Source organism: Prionailurus viverrinus, chromosome A1 (genome assembly GCF_022837055.1).
Source record: "Prionailurus viverrinus isolate Anna chromosome A1, UM_Priviv_1.0, whole genome shotgun sequence".
In the NCBI taxonomy this organism is placed as follows: Eukaryota; Metazoa; Chordata; class Mammalia; order Carnivora; family Felidae; genus Prionailurus; species Prionailurus viverrinus.
Window position 1 is genome coordinate 212,007,234 of NC_062561.1, and position 27,713 is coordinate 212,034,946.

Here is a 27,713-nt window from a genome sequence, read left to right on the forward strand (position 1 = left end):
ACATGCGATATTATCGGAACAATTGGAGGGAATGAAATAGAGTTGTAGATAAAGAAATGTGATTGTCTTAATTTAAAAAGTGTGCCTTCCTAATGCAGATTGATTTTTTCACTGGGGAGGTATAATATCTGAACAGAGGGTAACTTTGAAAGTGTATGCACATAATAACATAGCCTCAAAGACTACAGCACAATTGAGGAGAAAACATTAAGGGAAAGAAATGGAATAATCCTGACAGAGTTCAAAAATCTTTCTAGTAAGTAATTTCAAATGTTTATAAGAGTAGCACTTCTTGGTGCCCACTGCCCAGGCCTATTTATCATGCCCATTCAGAATTATAGACCTACCTTTAGAGGTTCAATCCTTTAGGTCAAGACCTGGCCCTCCAGGGGTGCTGAACATTTAGGGGACACTAGAATTTTTACCAGTAAGTTACTTTCCAAAGAGACTCCCTGAGCAATAAGTGTAGGTCATTTTCCTCTGGGAATCAGTTTCTGGGATCTTGAGATAGAACACTGGCAGAGATTTTAAGCAGGTACCTGGGAAAACGGGGCATGGGGATGACAATATGAGGTCAATAGTGCAGTTAGGAGGTGGGAAAATTCCTGGAAAAGTCCCTGATGGGTCTCAATCATCTGGAGGTGGAACTCACTTGGAAGTGACTTCCTAAGGCCCCTCCCATCCTGGTTCAGAGTAGCTTCTCTGCGGAGAGTGTGGTGATTCCTCGGACAGAGAAGGGTTAAGGGGATCTCACTAACCCCTCCTTCCTGCTGCTCCTGGTTAGGGAGGGTGAAGACAGAATAGCCAGTGGAGCAAGCACCCAGAAGGAGGAGCAGAAGGGCCAGAAGCTACAAACAGAAGAGAAGACAGGATCCACTTCTCACCTCTTCCCAAGCTGCCTGCCAGCGCATTTCCTTGGCAGCCAGGGCAGCGCGTCTTCAGGGCTCACAGGTCGCTGTGCACGACTCGGAGAAGAGCACAGGGCTCTGGGCACTGGACCCGGCTCCGCAGCTGGTACAGGAGGGAACATGGCGGGCCAGCGGGCACTGCTGCTAGCTGGCTTTCTTCTGTCTGGGTTCCTGCTCCCAGAGGCCGCCGAAATTCTGACTGTATCCTCACTGGGTGAGTGCTGGCAGGAGAATCAGACATAGACGCATCCCAGATGCTCAGGCAAGCAACCCTGCTTCACAGGTCATTCTTTGTAGTTTTCCAGAGCTTGTTTGGGTTCCAGGATAGAGGAGGGAGGGGAGAGAGGGAGATGGGGGTCACAGAGGGGTCCCCACTGCTGGGTTGGGGAAGTTAGTTTTGGGGAAAACAGCAGTTTCCTTTCTTCTCTTTTAATCTGCTCTGTAAGTGCTTCCCACTGTGCATTGCTGGGGCCAGAATTTAGATCCAGTGCTGAGCTGGAGATCCTGAACCCCCTACTCCAGGGCGGGGCAGGAACTTTCAGAGGCACACCCTAAAAGTCTGGGAGTGTGCAGTAGTTGCCAATAGAAAGTGGAAGACAGGTCAGTTTCAGGCTCTTGGAAGCCAAGGACAGGGGCTCCTGGGGGCAGCAGCACAAACGGGGCATGTTTCATTAATAGGAAACCTGAAAACTGACTGGGCACAGGAGGGAACCCCAGACAATCAGTTGGGAACAGCTCTCTTTTTGCCCTCGCTGCTAGAGGGTTTTGAAGGACAGTGAAGCAGTTAATTCTGCATAAACCCAGTTTTGTTTCCTTTACTTTTGCACCAAAGGGAACAGAAGGGGAACAGGAACATTTATCAGGTTGAGGAGGCATCATAACATGGAGTTTCCCTAAGATATATATATATATATATATATATATATATATATATATATATATATATATATATTTTTTTTTTTTTTTTTTTTTTTTATCCATCCTGACAGGATAGGGGGCTCCCAGAATCACTTTTAGATCCCCTAGAATCTGGGGATCCTGGGCTAGAAGAAACCACAGAGTTCATCTAATTGGGCATCTCCCTTTTTATTTCCTGACAGGGATCCTAAGGGCCAGGGAAATGAGGGACCTTTTGCAAGAGCACACCAGACCTCCCTGATGTCACACACCCGGACTTAACCCACTGTTTCTTACCTCAAACCTGTTTTTTTCCCTAGACTCTACTCTTTATGGTGGGGATTCCTAAAAATCAGTATTGAAAAAAAACAAACAAACCCTATTTTCCATTTTAAATCTATTTTTTAATGATAGAGGCAACAGAAAAAAAGAGCTGCCTCACCTTTTGAAATTGCATGTCCCCTGGACTCTGAGAGGGGGCAGGTGTGGTTTGGAGGTGCTTTCTCCCCTTGCCTCTGCCCCAGAATGCACTGGGCTCACCAAGACCCTCAGGAATAAATGCCTCTGCAGGAAGCCTTCTCCCCTGCATCCATTTCTTGCAGTGGTTAAAAGTGATCCAGAGCAGGCACTTGGGTCTGTTTTACGAGTCTGTGTTACATCAGACAACACAAGTATAGATGTAAAAAACTAGAGTAATTTCCACAGATACACATTATTAGTTTAGTCCTATATCTTTCTCCACTGACCCAATCATCATGAGATCTTTATCTTCCAAGCAACCTCCACTTCCCAGCATAGGCAAATTCTATTCCTTTACCCATAGATTCAAGAAAAATGCTCCATGGTATCACATGGTTTTAGACATTGATGTAATAGAACCTGTGCCATCCCAGAGAATCAAGCTTCTGTTTCCTTAGGATTCCAGGATTTTCCTATGTTGGGTGATGTCCCAGTTTTGCATGCATACAGGATCCTACAGTTCCACCCAAAGGGACCACAGTTATCCTAAATGCTTTAATCGATTTTTAGCAAAATGCAGGCCCCAAGTGAGGAACATTGTCATATAAATTTGAATCTGAAGAATTTTGCTGTGAGCAGTGACTCTACCCTCTTTTGCTTCTGTGGCTTGGCTTGATATTCACGTTCCCATGTTTCTGGCTTCCACGTTGACATAAATTTCCTGGGAGAGAGATCCCAGAAATAGCTTTGAGTGATTGTCCTTTAGAAACCCATTATTCTCACATACATAGCCTTGTGTGTCAAAATTTCCAGCAAAACAGTTACTTCTTTAGACACAGTATCTCCATAAAGGCAGCCTAAATTTCAGCATGTAACTAGGATCAGGAACTCCCTCAGGCCTAAGCATTAGAGAAGGTCATCTCACTGGCATGGAGACCTTGAATTGCAAAAGGGAATGTTTCATGTAAGATTGCTACATATTACAATTTGGTCAGAAAGAATGTGGGTATCTGGCCTGGGGTTTACCCAAAATGAAACCAAAGGACTAAAATAACTCATCTTCTACTGACCACCAACTCTCTGCTACCTTACCCTGGATTTCCAGATCCCCCACATCAATTTCAGATCCTTTGTTCTCACCTTTACAAAAATAAAAATTTTGTATTGTTCCTAGGTGGAAGCCATTATCTACTGCTGGACCGGGTATCTCAGATTCTTCAAGATCATGGTCATAATGTCACCATGCTTCTTTATGGAGGAGATTATTTAATCCCAAGTATGTTCTTTTTTTTTTTTTTGGTAATTATTAAATTTATCTACCCCAGGAAAGGATATACAACGTCTTTTGTATAGCACTGCTTAGCACAAAGTCTTTTTTAATCTAGTTGTATTTTAAGATGGAAAAATGTGTGTGTGTATGCGTTTTATGTTAAGTGCTGGATATCTTACTAGACTGTGTAGACCTGGCCCCCACAATGCCATATCTGCATATTTTACCTTCCACTCTGGTTATTTTATCCATTATTTAGCATGGAATATGAAATCTTCAGTGATTATTATAACACTGTGTATCGCACCTTCAATTCTTTCAGTTTTTGCTTTAGATATTTGATGGTCTCTAATTAGCTGCATATATGTTTATAATTGTCATATCTTCTTGCTGTATTACACCTTTTATTAATATGTAATGTTTTTATTCATCTCTTATAATTTTTTTATTTAAAATCCATTGTGTTTGATATTTGGTACTTGCATGGAATATTTTTTCCATCATTTCCCTTTCAGTCTATCTTTGATTTAAAGTGAGTCTTTTATAGGCAGAATATAGTTGGATTATGTTTTGTGTGTGTGTTTATGGCTTTTTAATTTTTTTTACTTTTTAACACATATCGTTATTTTGGAAAAATTCAGATTTATGGAAAAGTTGCAAAGATAGTATAGAAGTTCCCACACATCCCTCACCCTTTCCCTCCATTGTTAATATATTTTTATTTTTAATTCTTTTATTAATATGTTTTATTGAAGTATTATTGGCACACAATGTTACATTAGTTTCAGGTGTGCAAGCAACTTGACAACTATGTATATTGTGCTGTGCTCACCACAAGTGTAGCTACCATCTATTACCATACGAAGCTATTACAACTGGATCATGTGATTTTGTCCATTCTGCCAATTTCTATCCTTTGATTGGAGAAGTTAATCCATGTATATTTAAAGTAATTACTGATAAGGAGAAATTTACCTCTGTCATTTTGCTATTTGTTTTCTATATGCCTTATAACTTTTTTGTACCCCACTTTCTGTATTACTGTTTCTTCTGTGGTTAGTTGATTCCTTGTAAAATGTTAAATACTTTTCTCATTTTCTTTTGTATATATTCTACCACTTTTTTGTGTGTATGGTTACTTTGGGGATTTTATTTAACCTGCTAACTCTATGACACTCAGATTTTTAATTTATACCAGCCTATATTAACACTCAAATATTCTGTTCCTAGCTGGCTTCATCCTCAACCTGTTCAGTTAGTTAATGTCACAAAATTACATGTTTATACATTATGTGCCCCAAACATAAATTATCATTAACTTAAATGCATTAGTATCTTAAATTATGTAGAAAATTTGAATGGAGTTACACACAATTTCAAATAATGATAGTTTTTAAATGAATAATTTGTTAATGTACTAGTCTCTTAAATCATGTAGAAAACAACAATGTAGTTAGAAGCCATTGTTACAATAACAGTAGCTTTTATAATTGCCCATCCATTTACTTTTTTAAGGTCTTTATTTTTTCATACAACTTTAAGTTACTCTCTGGTGTCCTTTCATTCTTCCCTGGAGAATTGCCTTGCACATTTCTCCCAGGGGAGGTCTAGTGGTAACAAACACCCTTAGTTTTGTTTATTTGGGATTGTCTTAATTTTCCTTGACATTTGATGCACAGTTTTGCTGGATATAGAATTTTTGTTGACAATTCTTTTTTTCTTTTCTTCTTTCTTTCTTTCTTTCTTTCCTTTTTTCTAGAATTTTGAATATATTGGGACATTGCCTTCTGGCCTCCAATCTTTTTTTTTCCTTCAAAATTTTTGATTAGATATGTATTGGTAATCTCATTGACAGCCACTTGTATGTGATGAGTCACTTCTTTCTTGCTGCTTTTAATATTCTCTCTTTATCTTTCTATATTTTGATTATACTATATCCTAATGTGGATGTCTGAGTTCATTTTACTTGGAGTCTGTTGAGCTTTGTGGATGTTTATATTCATGTCTTTCATTTAATTTGGGAGGTTTTTAGCCATTATTACTTCAAATATTCTCTCTATCCCTTTCTTTCTCTCTTCTCCCTCTGAGGATCCACAAAGCATATGATGGACGCTTAGGCTGTGTTCCCTTTTCTTCAATTCTTTAATTTTCTGTTCCTCAGACTCAGTCATTTCTGTTGTCTTCAGGTTCACTGATAATTTCTTCTTCATGCTCACTTTGGTTTCTTTTTAGATTTTCTACCCCTTTATTTAAAAATTTTTTTTAAATGTTTATTCATTTATTTTGAGAAAGCAAGAGAGAGAGAACAAGCCAGGGAGGGGCAGAGAGAGGGAAAGAGAGAATCCCAAACAGGTTCCATGCTGTCTGCTCAGAGCCTGATGCAGGACTCAATCTCACGAACCATGAGATCACGACCTGAACTGAAATCAAGAGCTGGACTTGCCTCATTTATCCCTTTATTTATATTTGCATACACGTTTTCCTTGACTTTTTCCACATCTCCCTTTAGTTCTCTGAGAATTTTTAATGTAGTTATTTTATTTTATTTATTTTTTATTTTTTTTAATATAATTTAATGTCAAGTTAGCTAACACACAGTGTATACAGTGTAGTCCTGGCTTTGGGAGTAGAGTCCCGTGATTCATCAGTTACATATAACACCCAGTGCTCATCCCAACAAGTGCCCTCCTCATTGCCCATCACCCATTTCCCCCCTCCACCACACCTCTCATCAACCCTCAGTTTGTTCTCTGTATTTAAGAGTCTCTTATGGGTTTCCCTCCCTCTCTGTTTGAAACTATTTTTTCCCTTTCCCTTCCCCCAATGGTCTTCTGTTAAGTTTCTCAAGTTCCATATATCAGTGAAAACATATGAAATCTGTCTTTCTCTGACTGACTTATTTCAACTTAGCATAATACCCTCCAGTTACATCCACGTTGTTACAAATGGCAGGATTTCATTCTTTCCTATTGTAAGGCAGTTATTTTAAAGTTATTATCTAGTATATCTGCCATCGGTCATTCTTAGGGACAGTTTCTGTTGATTTCTTATTTTCTTCAGAATAGGCCTTAATTTCCTGTTTCTTGGTGTGTCTTGTGATTTTTGTTGAAAACTGAACATTTGAATATAACAAAGTGTTAAATCTGGATATGAACCTCTCCTCCATTCTCCAGGGTTTGCAGACTTTTGTTATTAATTTTGTTTATTTATTCATGTTCAAAAATTGTTTTATGCTGCTTTTGTGTTGAGGATCAAACCGAGGTGTAAATTTCACTGTTCACTGTGTTTTCTGAGCCTTTTCCTGGGCATGAATGGACACTTCCAAGTTTTCCTGGTATGTGTAGCTGTTTTACAATGTCCCAGCTTTTAATGGTTCCCTTTCAAATGGGTAAATTGAGAAAATGAGGGGGAAAGGAGGGCATCAATCTTTTAAGACCCCTGGAAGTCAATTGAGCCAGAGAGGGAAGTGGCTGCAATAATAGAGCATGATGCAGAAACCTTGCTGCCTACTTCTTTGTCTGCATCTCTGCGACCAGAGCAGCAATCAGCAATCAGAGCACAGATACTTGATATTTGGACAAGGTGATTTTTTTTTGCCCACTCAGGCTCTTGAAACCTGTGTACAAGCTGCTCTATAAACAATGCATACAGCTTCCTGCTGGAGACTGAGGGCTGGGGGATGGGTAGCTGCTACTGTGGAAAAAGCTGAAATTGACTAAAATTATCTGCAATCTACAGTTAAAGACTTCCTCTGGTTGGTGGAAACCATCAATTGGCTGCAGATTTCCCAAATAGTTATTTCAGACAAATTGTGTCAGTGGAATTGTTGTCTACATCAGGAGGTGTGTGTGTTTGTGTGTGTGTGTGTGTGTGTGTGTGTGTGTGTGTATGAATTTTTCACCATTTGCTGTTTTCGAAGTATGTCCAGGAAAGCTCCTTATACTCTCATGCTGGAAATGGAGCCGTAATAGGTGTGTCTTGACAGTGTCAGGGATGGAAAGACCTTCCACTCAACAAGCAATTTGTCCCAGGAATTTAACTGAGGTGCCATGGCTTGTGCTTTCTGTAGGGCAGCAGCACATCCCTCTATGTGAGTTGCTGTGTGCGTGTTTGTGCCTTGACTGAATGGGCTCCAGAAATCTCTGCAAAAGGAGGTTGTCCTCAAAGTACTGTCATACATGTGCTTCTGGAGAAAGTTAAATGTGGTTAAAGATCTTGCCAGCAAAACTAGCGAGTAGGGCTGTTGAGGTAGTCCATGAGAAGCCAAGTTACAAGTTACTTGTACCCTTCAAAGGTGAAGGTGAAGAGACACTAGAGCTGAGAGCTTGTTGAAATAGGAATTAAACAGAATGTATTGCCAAAGCTATGACTGTACAGAATTTATTAGTTTTAGATATAGTCAGTAATTTCAGTAAGATTGGAAATGGAGGCCATAATATGATCACAGTAATCCACTGAGAGGCTCCATTCATTCAGGGTTAAGAATAGTCAAGTTAGGCTATTAAATGGAGAACTAGTGGGGATAATCACTTCTTCGTTAATGGATCCTTTACAAAAAGGGATTTAATCCTTGAAGGCACTCTATTAAAACTCTATTTTGTTGTATTAAAACTTTTAATATGTTGGGCAGATCCAATGAGTTCCCTTTCGTCATGGTGTTAGTACTAAAACATTAATTTTATGACTTCTTATATAGGAGCAACCATAGCTACTGTGAGGTAACAACCAATGGCTGTTATGGCTATGGGATATTTAATCCCAGTAGTTAAGACAGGGCATGCACCACTGTGCTCTACCTAATATTTTCTACCTCCTAACAGTATAGAGGTACTTTGATAAATTTTGGTGAGCTCTCATGATATATCTGTTATTTTCCCCAGTATTGACTAAGACGATAGAAGTTGGTCATTGGGGGGATCTCATCCAATGTTAAAAGTAATGTAGAACCTCTGATGTAAGTCACAAAAGCCAATCTGTGTCCTTGCTCTGTTATAATGTTTTTTAAAGTAATGTTAGTTGCCACATATGTCAAAACTGAGACCTCTGTTTTAATTTCTTTCCTGACTGTCCCACGCTGACATTTCCCATTTTTTGCCATTCCTTTCATTGTCATTATATATACTTTGGGGGAGGGTATCCCTTTTAACCTGCTCATATTTATAACTTCTTCCTCCAAATGTCCTAATTAGCATCACCAAAGCTAAAGGCCTTCCTGCTGGTGATTTTAGAGAACTGAGATTAAGCTGAGTTTGAATTAACCCTTGAATGAACCCCATGAGGGTGTCATCAGTGTTTCCCTATTACTGTGTTAATCAAGGTTTTCTTTGAGCTACAGAGATATCATGAGCAACAGTAGCAAAGGCATTTTCTCGGGTTCTAGAGCACCTTCTCCTTTTACAGGTGTGGAGTTCATCAGATGGCATGGTGCTATCCTCCTCACACCGTTCAGTGGGCTTGTAAACTGGAATCAGTCTTAACTCAGAGCACTGTTTATAATGGGGGCAGTCCTTGAGATGTACAACCATTGGTCATGCGGTTCTACCTAGCCTAGTGTCAATCACACGGTTCATGCTGGAATCCAGAAACAAAGTGGATTCTGACACAGAAGATAGGTTTGTGTGAGACACATGACCAGGGCCACTCAAAGGCTAAACCCATCCTTTTGTTTCTAAATGCCAATTATGGAAGCCTCTGAGTGGGATGGAGGTGCAGGTTCCCCTCGTGGGGTCTGGCTTGCTTGGCTGAAAATCTTGGTCACACGAGGGAGGTCATGTTGAGGCTTTCTCCTCATTTTTCCAAGATATGTCCCAGAAAATTAAGGAGGAAATGGAGTTTGAAAGCTGTCAACAGTCCAACTTCAAAAATGGTGCCACACTCTTTAGTACACATGAGTTATGGGGGAAATGTCGGAATGGTAAGTAGGACTGCAGGGGACTACTCTTGCTAACTTAGCCTTTGCCATATTTTTGGCTGAATGAAAAACCTTTGCATGTGTCACCTGTAAGTAATAAAAAAATATCTCTTTTTTCCTAAAAAACAAAGGACTGGGGAGCTGGGATAAAATTAAATCTGTATTTAAATACAAAGCGTAGCACTTACTATATGTGCAACCGTGATGAATTATCTGACACTCCATTTATGTTTGTCTTCTCATCTGTAAAATGAAGAATATCTATACCTTTACATGAAAGCTTCAAATAGAACTTTACTTTTATTTAAGTTCTATATCATTCATTCAGTTGAATAAAAGTAATTGAATTATTATAATGTTCTCAATAAATAGTATCAGATCCTATGACTGAAGAAATGAAAAAGCAGGCAGAAAACCGAAAAACCCTCTAAAAGCAAACATGCAGATATATATAAAATTATTAGGATTAAAAAAAAAACTATGGCATCATGCCCAAATTATCTGCCTTGTTGGACTTAATGACATATTTTTATTGGTGTTTTTAAAAATTTTTTATTTAGAAAAGAAGGAAAATGCATACCAAGTTATCAGTTGGCTTCTACCTGAGCATCATGAAAAAGAATTAAAGAAACATTTTGATTTCTATATTGAAGAAGCTTTGCATGGCAGGTAATTTCTTTTATTCTCTGATTGAAAGACTTACCATTTATAAAGTGATGTAAATAAATGGTTGGATGCATAGCTACTTAGAGTAAGTTTAAGAGAAAAGGATGGGTGGATGGATGGGTGGATGGATGGGGAGATCAATGATAGGGGGTAGGGATCGATGGAATAGATGAGTTTTTCACTTCCAATTATTCGGTCTGTGTAGTGTGCCTTTTCCACTGAAATCATGAATGTATTTCTATATAGTCAGGGGATCGTTCCTTCTGGATCTTCCTGGCAGCCCTTTACCTACAATGTTTGTGTATATACTCTCCACAACACAGAAGGCAGGATAAACAACATAATTTCTGATTGTTGGTAGGCATATCAAAGCCACCATTGTATACTTATTTCTCCTCTCATCATGTAAACTCAAGAATGGAAACATGCTTATGAGCATTGATTTTTTTCCTACTTTGAGCCATTGTCTTTGAACTCATTTAAAAACCCAAATGCCTTGATGACACACATTGTGACATTAGCCTGAAAATTTTCATGATTATCTGGGATGTATAGAAAGTTCTTTACCTTTGACAGAAGAGGGAAAAGACACATATTCATGCCTTCCTTGGTGAATTATAGTGGCCTAACTCCACCTTTCCCTTTTTCCTTAAAAATTTTATTCAGTCATCAAGGTGGTCCTAAAATCTGGCTTTTGCCATAAAGCCTTTCTGCTTACCTAAACCAGAAGACCAAATTCTTCATCCAGAAGAGCTGTGTTCTAAAATACTCTCTTGAAGCATTGTATATATCATCTTGTGTTGTTATTCATGATTTTTTTTATTATGTCTTGTCTCTTCTTCCCCACTTCATTTCTTTGAAGACATGTTGCACCCACTTATTAAATATGGTGCAGCATGCTGAGCACAGTACCTTCCTGTATTTTAATAGATTAACTTAATTTCAAATATGATGAATGCTGTTCTTTTGAGGAATTTGTAGTTCATTTCTTGAATTTATCCACACTATGTAGCAGTCATTCATTATGTAAAATCATTTAAAAATAGAGAATAATTTCAGTTAATCATCTGTTGTCACTTGAAGTTTACAGTGCACATGGACAACTACATATTACTAATGAGGTCTCACCTGTGGGCTTTCAGTGGGCTGACATGGTGTAGTATTAAGTTCTTTCACTACTCCAGGAAAGATGGAATGGAAAGGGTAATAATAAGCTTGTTTGTTTTAACTTGTTTATCTCATAGGTTAGAAAAATATCAGTCTGGGGATTCTAATATTACCATCACAAAGTTCCTTGTTTCAGGCAATTTCTCAAATGCAGACTATATAAAATTTAAAGAAAAAAATGGGCTATATTATCAATACCGATGGACTCTGCTGCCAAGTTACTTCCACAGGTAGGCTGAGAAACAAGACAGTTGCTCACGAACTGGAGTGTACAGGTGAAAGTTAAAAAGAGCATCACAGAATGTGTCAAGTAGACATGGAACTGTGACGTCTGCTACAGTCAGAGATGGCTCCCAAACTGGATGGCTCTTGAATTGGCCTGGATGGGGTGGATGTGATCACTGGAGAAAAGGGAGGGAATGAAGTGAGAACATTTTAGGAAGCAGAAACCCCAGAACCAAGTGACTAGAGCAGAGTGTTCATTGGAGACTGGTAAAATAGGTGGGCAGCTGCCAATATGGTCTTACTTACTTGGGATATTTTCTTTGAACCAAAGATTCTCCTATATATTGTGAAATTACCACCTTCAATGAATATTTGTCATTACTGTTTTGTTGTTGTTTTTTGTTTTGTTTTTAACAGAGAAGCATTTGACACCTTTGTAAAGTTAATGGAACAACTGGGGATTCAATGCAGTGATTTGCTAAGGAGAAGTGATATCATGGATTCTTTAAAAAATGAGAACTTTGACCTGGTATTTGTTGAAGCATTTGACTTCTGTTCTTTCCTGGTTGCTGAGAAGCTTGGGAAGCCATTTGTGTCAATTCTTCCCACCCCATTTGGCAGTGTGGACCTTGGGCTACCAAACCCGGTGTCTTATGTTCCGGTGTTCCATTCCTTGCTAACCGACCACATGGACTTCTGGGGCAGAGTGAGGAATTTTCTGATGTTCTTGGACTTCTTCTTAAGGCAATGGCGAATCCAGTCTACATTTGGCAACACCATCAAGGAACATTTCCCGGAAGGCTCTAGGCCGGTTTTGTCTCATCTTCTAAAGAAAGCAGAGCTATGGTTTGTTAACTCTGACTTTGCCCTTGAATTTGCTAGGCCCCTGCTTCCCAACACTGTGTATGTTGGAGGCTTAATGGCCAGACCTGTTAAACCAGTACCACAAGTAAGTGAAACCTCAGCACTCATAGGGACTTCATGTAGAGCTCTTCAGTGTAGAGTTGGTGGCTCCCTTGCCAGTGGAAATTGAGAGTGAAGTAGGATGAGACAAACAAATTTTTCTAGTTTATTGTATTGTACTGTATTGAATTGTATTTTAAATTTAAGAAATTTTTGAAAGTATAATATGAATTATTGACAGTAGATACCATATTGTGCCTCAGATCTGTAGATCTTATTGATCTCATTTAACTTTACAACTCTTCCTCCATTAAATATTAACTACCTTTTTTCTCTTTATCCCAACCCCTGATATACACATGAGAATGCAAATCCAATTTCCACTTTTTATTCTATGAACTTGACTATTGTAGATGCTTCATATAAGTGAAATCCTGCAATGTTTGCTTTTCTGTGACTGGCTTATGTCACTTAGCATAATGACCTCAAAATGCATTCATGTTTTTATATATTGCAAAATTTCCTTCTCTATTTCTTTTTTAAAGTTTATTTATTTTGAGAGACAGAGAGTGGGAGGTGGAGAGGGGCAAAGAGAGGATCCAAGGATGTTCCCCGCTGTCAGTGCAGAGTCTGATGCAGGGCTCCATCTCACCAACCATGAGATCATGATCTGAGCCAGTATCAAAAGTCTGATGCTTAACTGACTGAGCCACCCAGGTGCTCCCAAATTTCCTTCTTTAAAGACTAAATAGAATTCCACATGTGTGTGTGTGTGTGTGTGTATAATTTCTTTAACCATTCATCTTTTCATGGACATTTAGATTGTTTCAACATTGTGGCTATTGTGAATATGCTTCAGTGATTATGGGAATACAGCTATCTCTCTGAGATTCTGATTTGCATTCTCATGTGTATATACACAGAAATGGAATTGTTGGTTCATGTGCTGGTTCTATTTTTTTTTTTTTTAAGAATGTGCATACTGTTTTCTATAGTGTCTGCACCATTTTGCATTCCCAAAAGCAGTATGCAAGGGTTGCAATGTCTCTATATGCTCAACATTTGTTGTCTTTTACTTCTTTTATAATAACCATACTGACAGGTATAAAGTGATACGTTACTGTGGCTTTGATTTGCACGTCCCTGATTACTAGTGTTGTTGAGAATTTTTTCATATATCTGCTGGCGATTTGTATGTTGTGTTTGGATAAATGTCTATTCAAGTCCTTAGCTTATTTTTTACTGAGGTTATAAGTTGTTTTTTTTTTTTTTTTTTGCTATTGAGTTTTAGTCCTTTCCTATACATTCTAGAGATTAATCTCTCTCTTTCTCTCTCTTTTTTTTTAAAGTTTATTTATTTATTTTAAAGAGACAGAAACAGCCCAGCTGGGGAGGGGCAGAGAGAGAGAGGGAGAGAATCCCAGGCAGGCTCCATGCTGATAGCTACAGAGCCCGATGTGGGGCTTAACTCACGAACTGTGAGATCATGACCTGAGCCAAGATCAAGAGTCAGACGTTTAACAAACTGAGTGACCCAGGCGCCCCCAGAGATTAATCTCTTATTAGGAATGTGGTTTGCAAATATCTTCCATTTGTAAATGTCTCTTTACTCTGTTGATTGTTTCTTCTGCTGTGCAGAAACTTTTTAGTTTAATATAGTCTCACTTATTTTTGTTTATTGAGTTAATTTTGTTTCTGTTGCTTGTGCTTTATCATTGAACTCATTGCCAAGACCAATACCATGAAGTTTTTGCCCTGTTTTCTTCTATGAGCTTCACAGTTTCAGGTCTGGTGGGGAAGGGGCAGAGACAGGGGGACAGAGTATCTCAAGCGGGCTCTATGCTGACAGCAGTGAGCCTGATATGGGGTTCAAACACACTAACTGTGAAATCATGACCTGAGCAGAAGTCAGATGCTCAACCAACTGAGCCACGCCCCCCAGTCTAATGTTTAAATTTTTAATCCATTTGAGTTTTTGTGTGGTGTAAGGTAGGGGTCCAATTTTATTCTTGTTCATGTAGCTATCCACATGACCTGGTTAGGGATTCTGGTGAGAGGGTGTTTTCATAACTATTCACTGGCTTTGGTGAGACTGGTTACACATTTGCCTTGGGTGCACTACTCTTTCATTTAGTTTCTGGATTCCTTACAAGGGAATTTGACCATGAAATATTGCTGAATTAGCATGTTTTTCAGGGGAAGGAGCATCCAGAGCTTCTTACTCTGTCATCTTGTTGATCCCAGGGTCCACTTTCAAGGAAGCCCTTGCTATAAAGGTCATGGAAGTACTGTTAGGTACATGGCTTTGATATTGCGAACCTCCTTAAATAATGGCCCTAAGCTCTTCTATGTCTTACCCTCGTCCTAGCCTTGCTGGTAAAAATGCTTCAATAAGTTGATATTTTAATTTCTACTTTTTATGATCATATATAGAATAATTATGTAGTGAGAGGACACCGCAGTTAAGGATTTTAAAGGAGATTAGTTATCCATGATGAAATGTAAAAAAACTGAGACATAATGTAATGAGGCAGGATTGGGTGTGACTGACAAGACCTGCAGGCATAATCTCTAATGTCTCCTTCCTATAAAGGCCTGGTTCCTGACTCAGCCTAGATTTTCTGATTTGATTGATCTTGGATTGGGTCTAGGTAATGTAATATTTACATGCTTCCCAGGTGGTCTGAAGGGAGAGCCTGAACTCAGAACTACTGCTCTAGAAGTTTTGAAAAAGGTGGAGAGCTAAGATTAGTGGCTGCCTGTTGCCTGTAGGTAGGTACTTGGGTGCTATTGTATGGACATTATCTCATATATTGTATGTCATGCCACCTTGAGATAACTGTGATGATCTCCAATTTTATAAATGAGAGGACAGACATTCATGTGATGTGCATATTATTCCCAGTACCATTTAACAAAGAGCAGCAAAAGCCCAGATCTGACTTAGGCACCAAAATCTCTAACCTTCCCCTACTGATCTTGCATTGAGTGAACAGAAAAAGTTGGGGAATGATTCATGGGCAAAATGGACTTTGGTTCATGGTGACATTTCTTAAGAAACAGAACTGGGAAGGAAGATACACCAGGTTGAAAGAACAGGTGGCCCCATGTGTGGAGGTATAAGTAAGATGGCCATGAGGCTGGGTTCTCTTGGTGACACTGGCCAGACCAGTGTAGCTGAAGATTCAATTATACAAATAAAACTAGGCCAAAACACAGGCCTTACCTGACATGATGGTGGGTCAGGTCTTGGAAGTGAGACAGGAGTTATTAAGGAAGAGAATAATGGAAGTTAAAGTGTGTAATCCATGAGATAACAGATGCTTGCTTTGAGCGAGTTTTCTTCTCTCCTTTCCTACTTTTTTCTATTGAGATCAAATAAACATATAATAAATTTTACCACTTTAGCCATCTTGAAGGGTATAGTCAGGGGCATTAAGAACATTCACATTGTTGTGCAACCATCACCTGCATCCATCTTTAGAACATCTTCCTCTTCCCAAATGGAAACTTCATACCCACTCGATAGTGACTCATTATTTCCTCTCTGCATCCAGACCTTGGCAACCACTATTCTCATGTTGTCTTTATGAATTTCACTACTCTAGGTGCATTATATGGGTGGAATCATACAATATTTGTTCTTCTGTGTTGGCTTGTTTCACTTTGCATAATGTTTTCAAGATTCATGCATGTTGTAGCATGTGTCCAAATTTCTTTTCTTTTTAAAATGTTCATTTATTTGGGGGGTGGGTAGAGATGGAGGGCAGAGAGAGAGAATCCCAAGCTGTCTCTTCACTGTCAGTGTAAGGCCCATGTGGGGACCAATCTCATGAACTGTGAGATCATTACCTGAGCCGAAATCAAAAGTCCAACGCTTAACTAACTGAGCCACCCAGGTGCCCCTGAATTTTAAAGCTGAGTAGTATTTCACTGTATGTATATACCATATTTTTTTTTTTTTTTAACGTTTATTTATTTTTGAGACACAGAGAGACAGACCATGAACAGGGGAGGGGCAGAGAGAGAGGGAGACACAGAATCTGAAACAGGCTCCAGGCTCTGAGCTGTCAGCACAGAGCCCGACGCGGGGCTCGAACTCACGGACCCCGAGATCGTGACCTGGCTGAAGTCGGACGCTTAACCGACTGCGCCACCCAGGCGCCCCTGTATATACCATATTTTTAATGTATCCTTCTGTCCATAGACACCCTGGTTACTCCCAATTTTGGCTATTGTGAATAATGCTATGAACAGTAGTGTTCACAAATATTTGTTTGAGTCCTTGCTTTTGATTCTTTTGGGAATATGCCAAGAAATGGAGTTTCTGGGGCATATGATAATTGTATATTTATGTTTTTGAGAAACTGCCATGCAGTCATTCACAGTGGCTGCACCAGATTACCTTTCCACCAACAATGCATAAGGACTCTAATTTCTCCACATCTTCACAAACACTTGTAATTTTATATATATTTTTTTGTTTTTTGTTTTTAAAAATTTTATTACTTACCATCCTAATGGATGGGAAGTGGTGTCTCACTGTGGTTAGATAAAAATTTTCCTGATTAGTGAGGTTTACCATTTCCTAACCTGATTGGCAGTTTGTATCTCTTCTTTGTTCAATATCTGTTCAATATCTGTTCAAGTCTTTGCCCATTTAGGAATCATGTTTGTTTTTTGTATAGAGTAGTTCTTTCTATAATGTCTTATCAGATATGATTTGCAAATATTTCACCCATTCCCTGGGTTGCCCTTTCGCTGTGTTGATAGTGACCTTTGATACACAAAATTTTTCTTTTTGATGTAATTTTTTATTATGTTGCCTGTGCTGTTGGTGTCTTATATGAGAAATCACTACCCAATACACTTACATGAAGATTTCTCTATTTTCTTTTAAGAGTCATATGTGTATAGCTCAGATTTTTAGGTCTGTCATCTACTTTAAGTTCATTTACCATATGGTATAATGTAATGGTTGACTTTCAGTTTTTTTGCATGTGGATATCCAGTTTTCCAATATCACTTGCTGAAAAGACTGTCTTTTACCTAATGAATGGTCTGGAACCTTTGTCAAAAGTTATTTGACCAAATATACCTGGGGTATTTCTGGACTTTCTATTTTATTTTATTGATCTACATATCTATCTTTTTTGTCATACTACACTATTTTGATTACTGTAGCTTTGTAGTAACTCTGGTATCAGGGAATGTGGGACCTCCAACCCTGTTCTTTTTTCCACATTGTTTTGGGTACTCATTGTTTTTGAAATTCCACATCAGCTTATGATAGGTTACTATTTCTGCCAGAAGCAAGTGATGTTCACTATTGATAGAGATGCATGGTACCTGTGGATCACCTTGGGAAGTACTGACATCTTTAAAGTATTAAGTCTTCTAATCCGTGAAACCTGAATTTTGTTTCCACTTATTTGTGTCTTCTTAATTTCCTTCAGCAGTGGCTTACAGTTTTCAACATAGTTCAATATAGTTACCTCCTTGGTTAAGTTTATTCCTAACTATTTTTTTATTCTTTGGATTGTATTGTGAATGAAATTGTTTTTCCAATCTCCTTCCTGAAATGGTCATTATTAATGTAATGCAATGGATATTCTGAGCTGATTTTATTTCTTGCTACTTTCCTAAATTTCTTTACTAGTCATGACAAATTTTTTTGTGTGTGTGAGAGAGGAAACTTAGGATTGTCTGCATATTATATCTTGTTATGTGCCATTATTTCTTGGTGCAATCCTTCTATTCTTTCCTCTCTCATTCCCTTGAGAACTCCATAATGCATATATTAATCTACACAAAGGGGTCCTGTGAGTCCCTCACACTCTATTCATTTTTTTGCCCTTTCTACTTTTTTCTCTTTAGACTTGACATTTTAGATGTCCTGTCTTCAAGTGTACTAAGTCTTTCTTCTGTCTATTTTGGTCTGCATTGAACTACCCTAGTGAATTTTTCAATTCAGTGATTATATTTTTTGTTTTGAATTTTTGCTTTTTCTGAAAAATAATTTCTGTCTCTTCTTGCTATTATTCTCTATTTGTTCATATATTGTCTTCCCGATTTCCTTTAGACCTTTGTCCACTTTTTTTGGTTCTTTGTGCATATTTGGTCAATTTAAAAGTCTTTGTTTAGTAAATCCAATGTCTGTTTCTTCAAAGAGGGTTCCTGGAGATTTATTTCATTCTTTCAAATGACACATTTTGGCTTTTAGTCTCTCTCTTTTTAAAATATGTCTTGTGATCTTTTGTAGAAAGTTGTGGGCATTTGTAAACCCAGTCACCTCTAGTTGTGTTTGCAGGCTGCCATAGAACACCTTCACTAGTTAGTGGGGAATGTTTAATACTTTGGATAAGCCAGGGAAGACAACTTAAAGTCTCCTTAGGTACTTTCTGAGCATTTTTCCTGTCTGGACCTTTGTGTATGCGTTCATTCATCTGATTCTTCCTGTATACTTGGCCAATTTTAATGTCTTAAGTTCCCAAAGAGTCTTACCCAGATTCTGTTCAGGGACATAGGTGTTTTGTTTCTCTTGCCCCAAGATTCTAAATTCTGCAGTATCCCTGCAGGTTTTACATGACATTGTGCCCTCTATTGCCTTGCAAGACTCCCACCAACCTGATATCTGAGCTATATTGCCATTTCCAGTCAGAGCTCTGAGCCTGGTGAGATCTTAACTTGTCACCTGGGAGCCTACAGAGTGGCTACAATGTTGCAAATTATTTCATTTCTTCTCCTCTTACAGAAGGCAGGGCTACCACTGCTGCCTCTGGACCATGGCATGCCACTTCAGGAAGAGTGTGGGGCCAGAAGAGTAAAATTGCCATGGAAATTATAACCATTCTGAGTGTGCTTATTTTTTTCTTCTTGAATGGGCATCTGTTTGGTTTCTGTATATCACTGACTATTTTCCCAAGTCGTATAAAATTATCTGAGTGAGTCTTTAACCTTTTTTGTCCTTTTGTTTTTTCTGTGGGGAGCTGGGAGTACTCAGCTTCTTATTATGATGTCGTGCTCTGCCTTTGCCAATTTTAAATTATAGATTTACACTGATCTTATAAATGTCAAATGACAACAAAGCTGGTTTTTACTGGTCCTTTGGGATGATAGTTTTTATAGTGTTGTGCTGGATGGAGTTAAGAAGGGTTAGAATGGTACAACGAGGTAAGCTGGAGACAGTCAACAAATGCAGAGGAAGGAAGGTTGACAAAGGATATGAAACTAATTTTTAGGGTGTTAGATCATGAACTTCTTTAAGAATCATCTAGGGTGGCTATGTGCTAATTAAAATCAGACAAAATAGGCCAATGTCAAACCTTTTACAGGATATAAAAGGTATTTTATAACATGTCTAATGTAACAAAATCAATCAGCATAATGCAACACATCTATAGAATGAAGAGAATTTTAAAAAAGCTCATCATTTCAAGAGATGCAGAAAAAATATTTGACAAAACTAATGTCCTTTCATGATAACAACAGTCACAAAGCTAGGAGTAAACAGGTATTTTTTGAACACGATAAAGAGTATTTATGGAACACTGACAGCTTTAACATCATATTCTATGGGATAGACTGAAATCCCGCTGCCTCAGATCGGTAGTCTAAGATGCCCGCTTACATCACCGCTATTCAAATATACCCTACACAAAGCAAGTAGGCAAGAAAAAGAAATAAAAGGCATCCGAATTGGAATGGACAATGTAGAAATGGTTTGATATTCATATGACATAATCTTGTATATAGAAAATCCCAATGAATTCATACAACTTGTGTTTTCATACACTGGCTATGAACAATCTGAAAATGAAACCAAGCAAATTATTCTATTTACAACAACACCTAATTAAACTGAGGAGGCGAGAGACACATACACTGGACACTACAAATTTGCTGAAAGAAATTAAGGACGACCTAAATAAATGGAAAGACATCTCAAGACCATGAATTGTGATACTTAATGTCGTTAAGAGAGCAATACTACTCAAAGTGATCTACAAGTTTTACCTAAGCCTTATCAACACTTGAGTGGCTTTATTATTACTTTTTTTTTCTTTTTTGCAGAAATGGAAAAGCTAGTCTTCATCTCACATTGAAATGTAATGGAATGCAAGTAGCCAAATCAACATGAAAACAACAGTGTTCAATGACACACATCTGTGACCAATTCATTTGTGACAAGGACGCCAAGAGCAATCAATGGAGAGAACAGTCTCTTCAGCAAATGGTGCTGAAACCACTGGATATTCATTCCAATGAAAGAGAATATATTCCAAGCCTTCCTCACACCATACACGAAAATCAACTGAAAATGGATCAATGGCCTAAATAAAGAGCTAAAAGCCAAAAAGTTCTTAGAAGAAAAGAAAGGGCTAAAATGCATGGACTTGGACTTGGCAATGAATTTGTAGATGTGACATTGAAAGAATGAATAACAAAAGAAAAAATAGATAAATTTGACTTCATCAGAATTAAAATCTTCCGGAGAAGCTTCTCCGGAAGCTTTTAATTAAAGGGGACATTTTATAGAAAATGAAAGGACAACCTCTCAGGTACCAGGCGAGTATGTACTCTTTTGCTGCTTTTCATCCTCATCTTGGAGGTCCTAAGAAAGTAGTAGGAGAAAGAAAAAGCAATAACAATCATGTAGATTAGCCAGGAAGAGTTAAAACTGTTCTTTCTCACAGATGACATGATGGTCCATCTAAAAAATCTGAAAAGTCAAGAAAAAGATTTCTGGAACTAGCAAGCAATTATAGTAACATTAAAGCATACAAGTTTAATATTAAAAAATCCATATTTTTCTTGTATATCAGCAATGAACAGGAGGATGTGAAATTAAAACCACTCTACTATTTATATTTCACCACTAAATATGAAATCTTGGGAAAAAATACTAACAAAACATGTACAAGATTTATATGGAGAAAACTACAAAATGCTGATGGAAGAAATCAAAGAGCTAAATAAATGGAGAGATATTCCATATTTATGGGTAGGAAGACTCACTATTGCTAGGTGTTAGTTATCTCCAATTGGATCTATAGATTTAGTGCAATCCCACTGAAAATCATAGCAAATTATTTGTGGATATTGATAAACAGATGTTCAGATTTCCATGGAGAGGCAAAAACCCTGAAGGGCCAACACAATATTGAAGATGAAGAGCTAAGTTGGAAAACTGACATTAATCAACTCCATGACTTATGAAATGGCTAAAGTAATCAAGACAGTGTGCTATAAGCAAAAGAACAGACAAATAGATCAATGTACTAAGAATAGAGAGTACACATAGATCCACACAAATTTAGTCAAATGATCTTTGACAAAGCTTTAAAAGAAGTACCATGAAAAGAAGACAGTCTTTCCAACAAATGGACACAGTTCTTACATCTTCAAACAAATTAACACAAAGTGGGTCACAGACCTGAACATAAAATGCAAAAGTATGAAATTCCTATGAGTTGACATAGGAGAAAATAGATAACGAAGTGCTTGGTGATTGTTTTTAGATATAAAATCTAAGGAATGTTCTATGATAGGGTTGATAAGTTGGCTGAATTTATTTTAAAAATAAAGAAGGTGTGGTTTCTGCATACAATGTAATACTTCTTGGTAATTTGCATTTGCAGCCACGTGGATGGAACTGGGAGGTATTATGCTAAGTGAAATAAGTCAATCAGAGAAAGACATATATGTTTTCACTTATATATAGATCTTGAAAAACCTAACAGAAGACCAGGGGGGAAGGGAAGAGTAAAAAAGTAATTACAAAGAAAGAGAGAAGGAGGCAAACCATAAGAGACTCTCAAATATAGAGAACAATCTGAGGGTTGATGTGTGGGTGGAGGAGAGGGGAAAATGGGTGGTGGGCATTGATGAGGTCACTTGTTCGGATGAGCACTGGGTGTTGTATGTAAGCGATGAACCATAGGAATCTACCCCAAAAAACAAGAGCACACTTTACACACTTTATGTTACCCAATTTTATAATAAATTATGTTAAAGAAATAAAAATTTCTGTTCTTGGAATTACCTGTCAAGGGAATAATAGGTGGAGACACAGACCAAGAGTAAGTATTTGCGTAGATAAACCTGATAAAGACTATTATTCAAAATGTAATACACACAAATACACAACCATATATATAAAATACACAAATAACTCTTAAAACTCAGTAATAACAAAAAAACCCCAATTAAAAATTTTTAAATGGGCCAACCACCTTACCAGAACTCTTATCAAAGAAGACGGACAGATGGCTCATAAACATATGAAGGAGACAAATGACAGATTTTTCTCGAGCATCTACCTCAGCCCCCAGAGTGCCTACTGGGCCAGGAGAGAACCTGGCACTCACCCAGACACTAGCACCTCTGGTCTGTCATTGGAACACTCCTAAATGGCCATATCTCCACAGACAAGGATGAGGGATGAGGATGACCCTGGTACTGGGCCATGTTCACAATGAAGAAAGAGGTTCCCATCACCTCAACTTTCCTCTTCTTAAAACATTGTTATACATGGAAGTCCTGTATCTAGATGTCGCTGCTATAGTATGCATTAAGTGCCTCATGTGCAACGTGGGCGATTGTGGTAGTGGCTGGACACCTAAGGCTCTCTTGACATTTATTTGTGATTATTGAAAGTATTTGTATGGTATGGTGTGTCCTGAGGTCTCAGAAAAATGACTTCAAGGCCACCATAAACAACAGATATGAGCAGAGTGCAGAACTCCCTAGCTATCCTCAGAGCTATGAGAACAGTATCAAGACAGTGAGCTCTAGGCACTGACAGGAGGGTGTATTCGGTTAATAGATGTCTTTCAATTCACAGGTGTCTAGGTTTCCATGAACAACTCTGTTCACATACTTTCCTTTCTTACCACTCCAGGAATTTGAGAATTTTATCAGCAAGTTTGGAGACTCTGGTTTTGTTCTTGTGGCCCTGGGCTCCATGGTGAGCACCTATCAGTCCCAGGAAGTTCTCATGGAGATGAACAGTGCCTTTGCTCATCTCTCCCAAGGGGTGATATGGAAGTGTAAGCCTTCTAAGTGGCCCACAGACGTCAAATTGGCAGCAAATGTGAAAATCGTGGACTGGCTTCCTCAGAATGACCTCTTGGGTAAGGACTGACCAGATCTATTTCTCTTTTTCTACTTATGTCTCTTTAGGGCTCCACGGGGCAACTCCATCACTATGAGAAGGGATGTTGGTAGCTAAAGATAATGTTTAGCGGACAGGAATGGACCAGCCACTTGGAGTTCCTGGGAAATCAGGCTATACGTCAAAAATGTTTAAAAATGCCGTGTTTGCTTCTTCCTTTCTATTTCAGTCCTGATATTTTCAGTCGGAAGTGATATTTTTGTCAGGTTATTTTAACCCTAACATATTTGCATTGAAGAAAGTTATCCAAACCTAATCAAAGACGGCTTGTGGACTTTGAGAACACACATAAGGGGTCTTCTTGTCATTGCTTTTTCTGGGCCCTTGAGAACCTGTTAGGCCACGTGCCATTACACACACCCCCCCCCCCCCCACACACACATGTTAGCACATTCTCCTATGCTACAAAAGGTATAGTCATACTTTCAAAAAATTGATGTTGATGGTGTCTGAAGGGTGTGCCAAAATATCTGACTGTCGAGGTGAGTAACTTGTCAGCCAGTCATTTGGTCCATAAAATTGTCTGGTAACAGTTCCTTACACCCCAAGGTTTTCTTTGTCCTTGTGCCAGGTTTTTGAGCATGCTAGCTGCCACCACAACTGAATACCTCAGAGGTTCACCCCAAGATTATTCACCCCAAGGCTCACAACATATTGGGAACTTAAGATAGAGTGTTATGCATTTTTTTTTTCACAAGGCATGGACTAAAAAGGATTCTGATTTTCAAGGAAACACCAATCGATTCTGATGCACATCCCTGTTGAGAGGCACTGTTTGAGATGAACTCTTCATTATCAACACTTGTTTTGGTTTTCTCTAAAAAAGAGTAGAGTAGCACATGGGAACTGGAAATACTGAGATGGGTGATCCATCACACCCTACTTTAGAGGATTTCTTATTAAATTGAGGAGAAAGCACATAGAGTGTATGTTTGAGGAATGCCAGGTGAGATGCGATGACAATGAAAGTATTAAGACTTCAATAAGAGGAAAATAATGGGCAGTGAAGGAGAGAGGGTGAGACGTGGAGAGTGAGAGACAGAAAAGAGACAGAAGGAGACACAAAGAGAGCAGACATAAGAAAAGCAAAGAGAGAAACAGGGTAGAGAGAAGAATGGATGGATGGATAGGTGGATGGATAGTTGGGAGGAGGAATATGCCTTGCTTAACACTGTTCTCTGCAGCTTTCCCTTGGCTCTGAGTCTTAGATGGATTGACTTAGAGGAATCTCTGTACACAGACAAGGCCAGAATCTTCTATCTTGGAATATGCACCCTTGAGTGTGTTCAAAGCTGGATCAGTAAATCCATTTTCTCCACCATGCCCTGAAATCCTTGGTATTTTCCTCTGCCCTGATGCTTTCCCTGGTGTTCTGAGAGTTTTCATGCTGAAATATTCCTGATTTACAACAGCTCACCCACGAATCCGTCTTTTTGTCACCCATGGTGGGTTGAATAGCATAATGGAGGCCATCCAACATGGTGTGCCCATCGTGGGGATTCCAGTCCTTGGAGACCAGCCTGAAAACATGGTCCGAGTAGAAGCCAAGAAGTTTGGTGTCTCTATCCAGTTAAAGCAGATCAAGGCAGAGACATTGGCTCTGAAGATGAAGGAAGTCATAGAAGACAAGAGGTATGCAGCTCTTTGAACTTGTCATTGAGACTAAAAGAAGATATGAAATACGATGGGTACTGTGTGGCACTCTTTTGCAAAAAGGCAAAACTTTAGGGACAGACAATGATATGCATATGACGCTAATACCTGTTCTGTTTCCTCTGAGAGTAAGACTATGTATTTAGGTTAGATTCTGCGAACAATTTTCTACCATAAGTATTGCAAAGACTCTGACCTATTTACACTGGGTCTCAGAGAGGTATTTTGATGCTGCTTATAGTAGAATTTCACTGAGGAAGGAGGTCTCCTTTTTGTCCCACAATAAGCCACACTGTTTCTCCAGCCTCAGGCCCTTTGTCAGTGCTGCTCCCTAGAACATCCTTCCTTCTCCTCTCAGGACTGGTTCCTTCATGACCATTGGGCTCATCTTCAATGTCCTCTCCTCAGAGAAGTGGTCTTTGTCTGACAGTCCTAAATGCACTCCTCTCTCACCCCCTTCAATTGTAATTTGTTTTTTCTTCTTAACACTTCTCAGGATAGGTAACTACCCCATTTCTTTCTGTTTTTGCTTTATTGTGGGTCCCTCATATTAGAAAGTAGAGATTAAGCCCCCTTGGATGGCAAAGTGTGTCTGTTTTTTCCCCTGAGCTCACCAGGCCTAGCACAGGGCCTGCCACAAAGTAGGTTGAGATGAATTTCTGTTAAGTGAGTTGGTAGAAGGACCCATGATATCTTATGTAACTTCCCATCCAGCACATGATCTGATAATGAGGATGGGTGGAATATCTTATTAGCATCTTCAGGACATCTACCCTGAGTCAGGGGTATGTTACATCACATATATTCATACGTGCTTTTTCCTTTAGTGTACCATAAGCCTCCTGGGAAGAGACTTTTCCTTACAGCTTAATCACTGTTTTATAGTTTAGCACTTTTTGGCCCTAGGCATGGATCTTTCCATGAAGGCACCAGTTTGAACTTTTCAATGTGACCCAGCTAGACTGTGGCAAGACCAGTGGTGTAGACTCTAAGTCTAAAGTTCTTTTTTTTCCAGCAAAAGAGCAGACACAGGATTAAAGCGAGAGATGGCTAATGTCTGGGAAAAAGACAAGAGCCCCAAATAAGGGTCCTTGCCCCATATTTATTCAGATCAGAAGGCTTGCAAATGTGATGGGCGTACACAGAGAGACAAAGAAACCGTGAACATTAAGTTTTGGACGTAGGAGAAAAAGGAAGTTTTGAAGATATACAGTGTTTGGGGTTTGGGTCAATATAAAACAAAATCTGGGTAATGGGCAGATGGGTAGATGGTTGTTAACAGCAGACAGGAGGCACCATGCCTGTTTATCTTAGCTAGCTTAGAGGATGAGACAGGGGAAATAACCTCAGGGTTAATAAGGCATCTTTTCTTTTGTTAACTATCTTCACTCTGGGCTGCTTCACCTGCAGCACAGTGGTCCATAGTCTAATTCACCAATTTACCTAACCTGGCCCCATTCTCCTGTGAAAGCAGCTTTTCTGCTATAGTACTAAACTGGGGGTGCTTCCACCCTGAACATCTAATCTTGGTTATTTCATATACCTATGTATTGGGCACCTGTATGCTGTTTCTATTTCAGGCCTTTGCCTTTCCCTTTCTATTTTGGAGGCTCTGCACCCCCTCTCTATTTTGCCTTTGCACCTCCCCATTTCTGGCACCTTTCTGCGTCCCTATTCTTGGGGTGTCTTTGCACCCCCTATTTTTGGAGTGCCAATCTGGTTTACTGAAACTCGGGTGTGAGCATTTTAGGACTTTGTATTTCTTTATGCCTTGTTAATGCATTGGTGTAAGCCCAGGGGATTCCTAAGGCTATCCCCTACAGACCAGGCCAACACTTTTCCTTGAAACTGAGTCTTCTGTGCACATGGAGGCAAGAATGTGTGTGTGATACGTTGTCTCTAAGTCTTTTGAGGCCAAAGGAGTAATGCCCCGCCTCTGTGTCTGCCAACAGGTACAAGTCAGCAGCGGTGGCCGCCAGCATCATCAGGCGCTCCCACCCCCTGACCCCTGCCCAGAGGCTGGTGGGCTGGACCGACCACATCCTCCAGACAGGGGGTGCAGCCCACCTCAAGCCCCATGCCCTGCAGCAGCCGTGGCATGAGCAGTACCTGCTGGACGTCTTCTTGTTCCTGCTGGTGGTCACCCTGAGCACCCTGTGGCTCTGCGGGAAGCTGCTGGGTATGGTGGCCAGGTGGTTGTGTGGGGCCAGGAAGCTGAAGAAGGCTTGATGGGGGTGCATCCTTGATGGGTATTTGAGAAGCCACTGGTTCTACAAAGTCTCCAACCATAAAGGAAACCCCTAGTGTCTCCCTGTATTCCACCTGATGGTGGCACATAAATTGCTCTTCAATGCTGCCTGTGTTTAAAAATTCTTGGGACATCTGGGTGGCTCAGCTGGTTAAGCGTCTGACTTCAGCTCAGGTCATGATCTTGCAGTTTGTGAGTTCGAGCCTCACTTTGGGCTCTGTGCTGACAGC

General features: G+C 39.2%; 1 protein-coding gene across 2 annotated transcripts; it reads left to right on the forward strand.

Moving 5' to 3' along the window:
* The first annotated feature begins 735 nt into the window (after nucleotides 1-735).
* Nucleotides 736-27,713, forward strand: LOC125175428 (UDP-glucuronosyltransferase 3A1-like). 2 transcript variants are annotated; one of them, XM_047875986.1, is made up of 8 exons: nucleotides 736-1,122; nucleotides 3,439-3,540; nucleotides 10,006-10,114; nucleotides 11,356-11,508; nucleotides 11,921-12,452; nucleotides 23,310-23,541; nucleotides 24,995-25,214; nucleotides 27,188-27,713. In XM_047875986.1, the coding sequence occupies exons 1-8, from the start codon at nucleotides 1,029-1,031 to the stop codon at nucleotides 27,462-27,464; spliced, it is 1,719 nt and encodes a 572-aa protein (XP_047731942.1). In that variant the 5' UTR covers nucleotides 736-1,028; the 3' UTR covers nucleotides 27,465-27,713. The 2 variants fall into 2 exon arrangements, with proteins under 2 accessions (XP_047731942.1, XP_047731948.1); XM_047875992.1 differs by lacking the exon at nucleotides 11,356-11,508 and having other exon boundaries at nucleotides 739-1,122.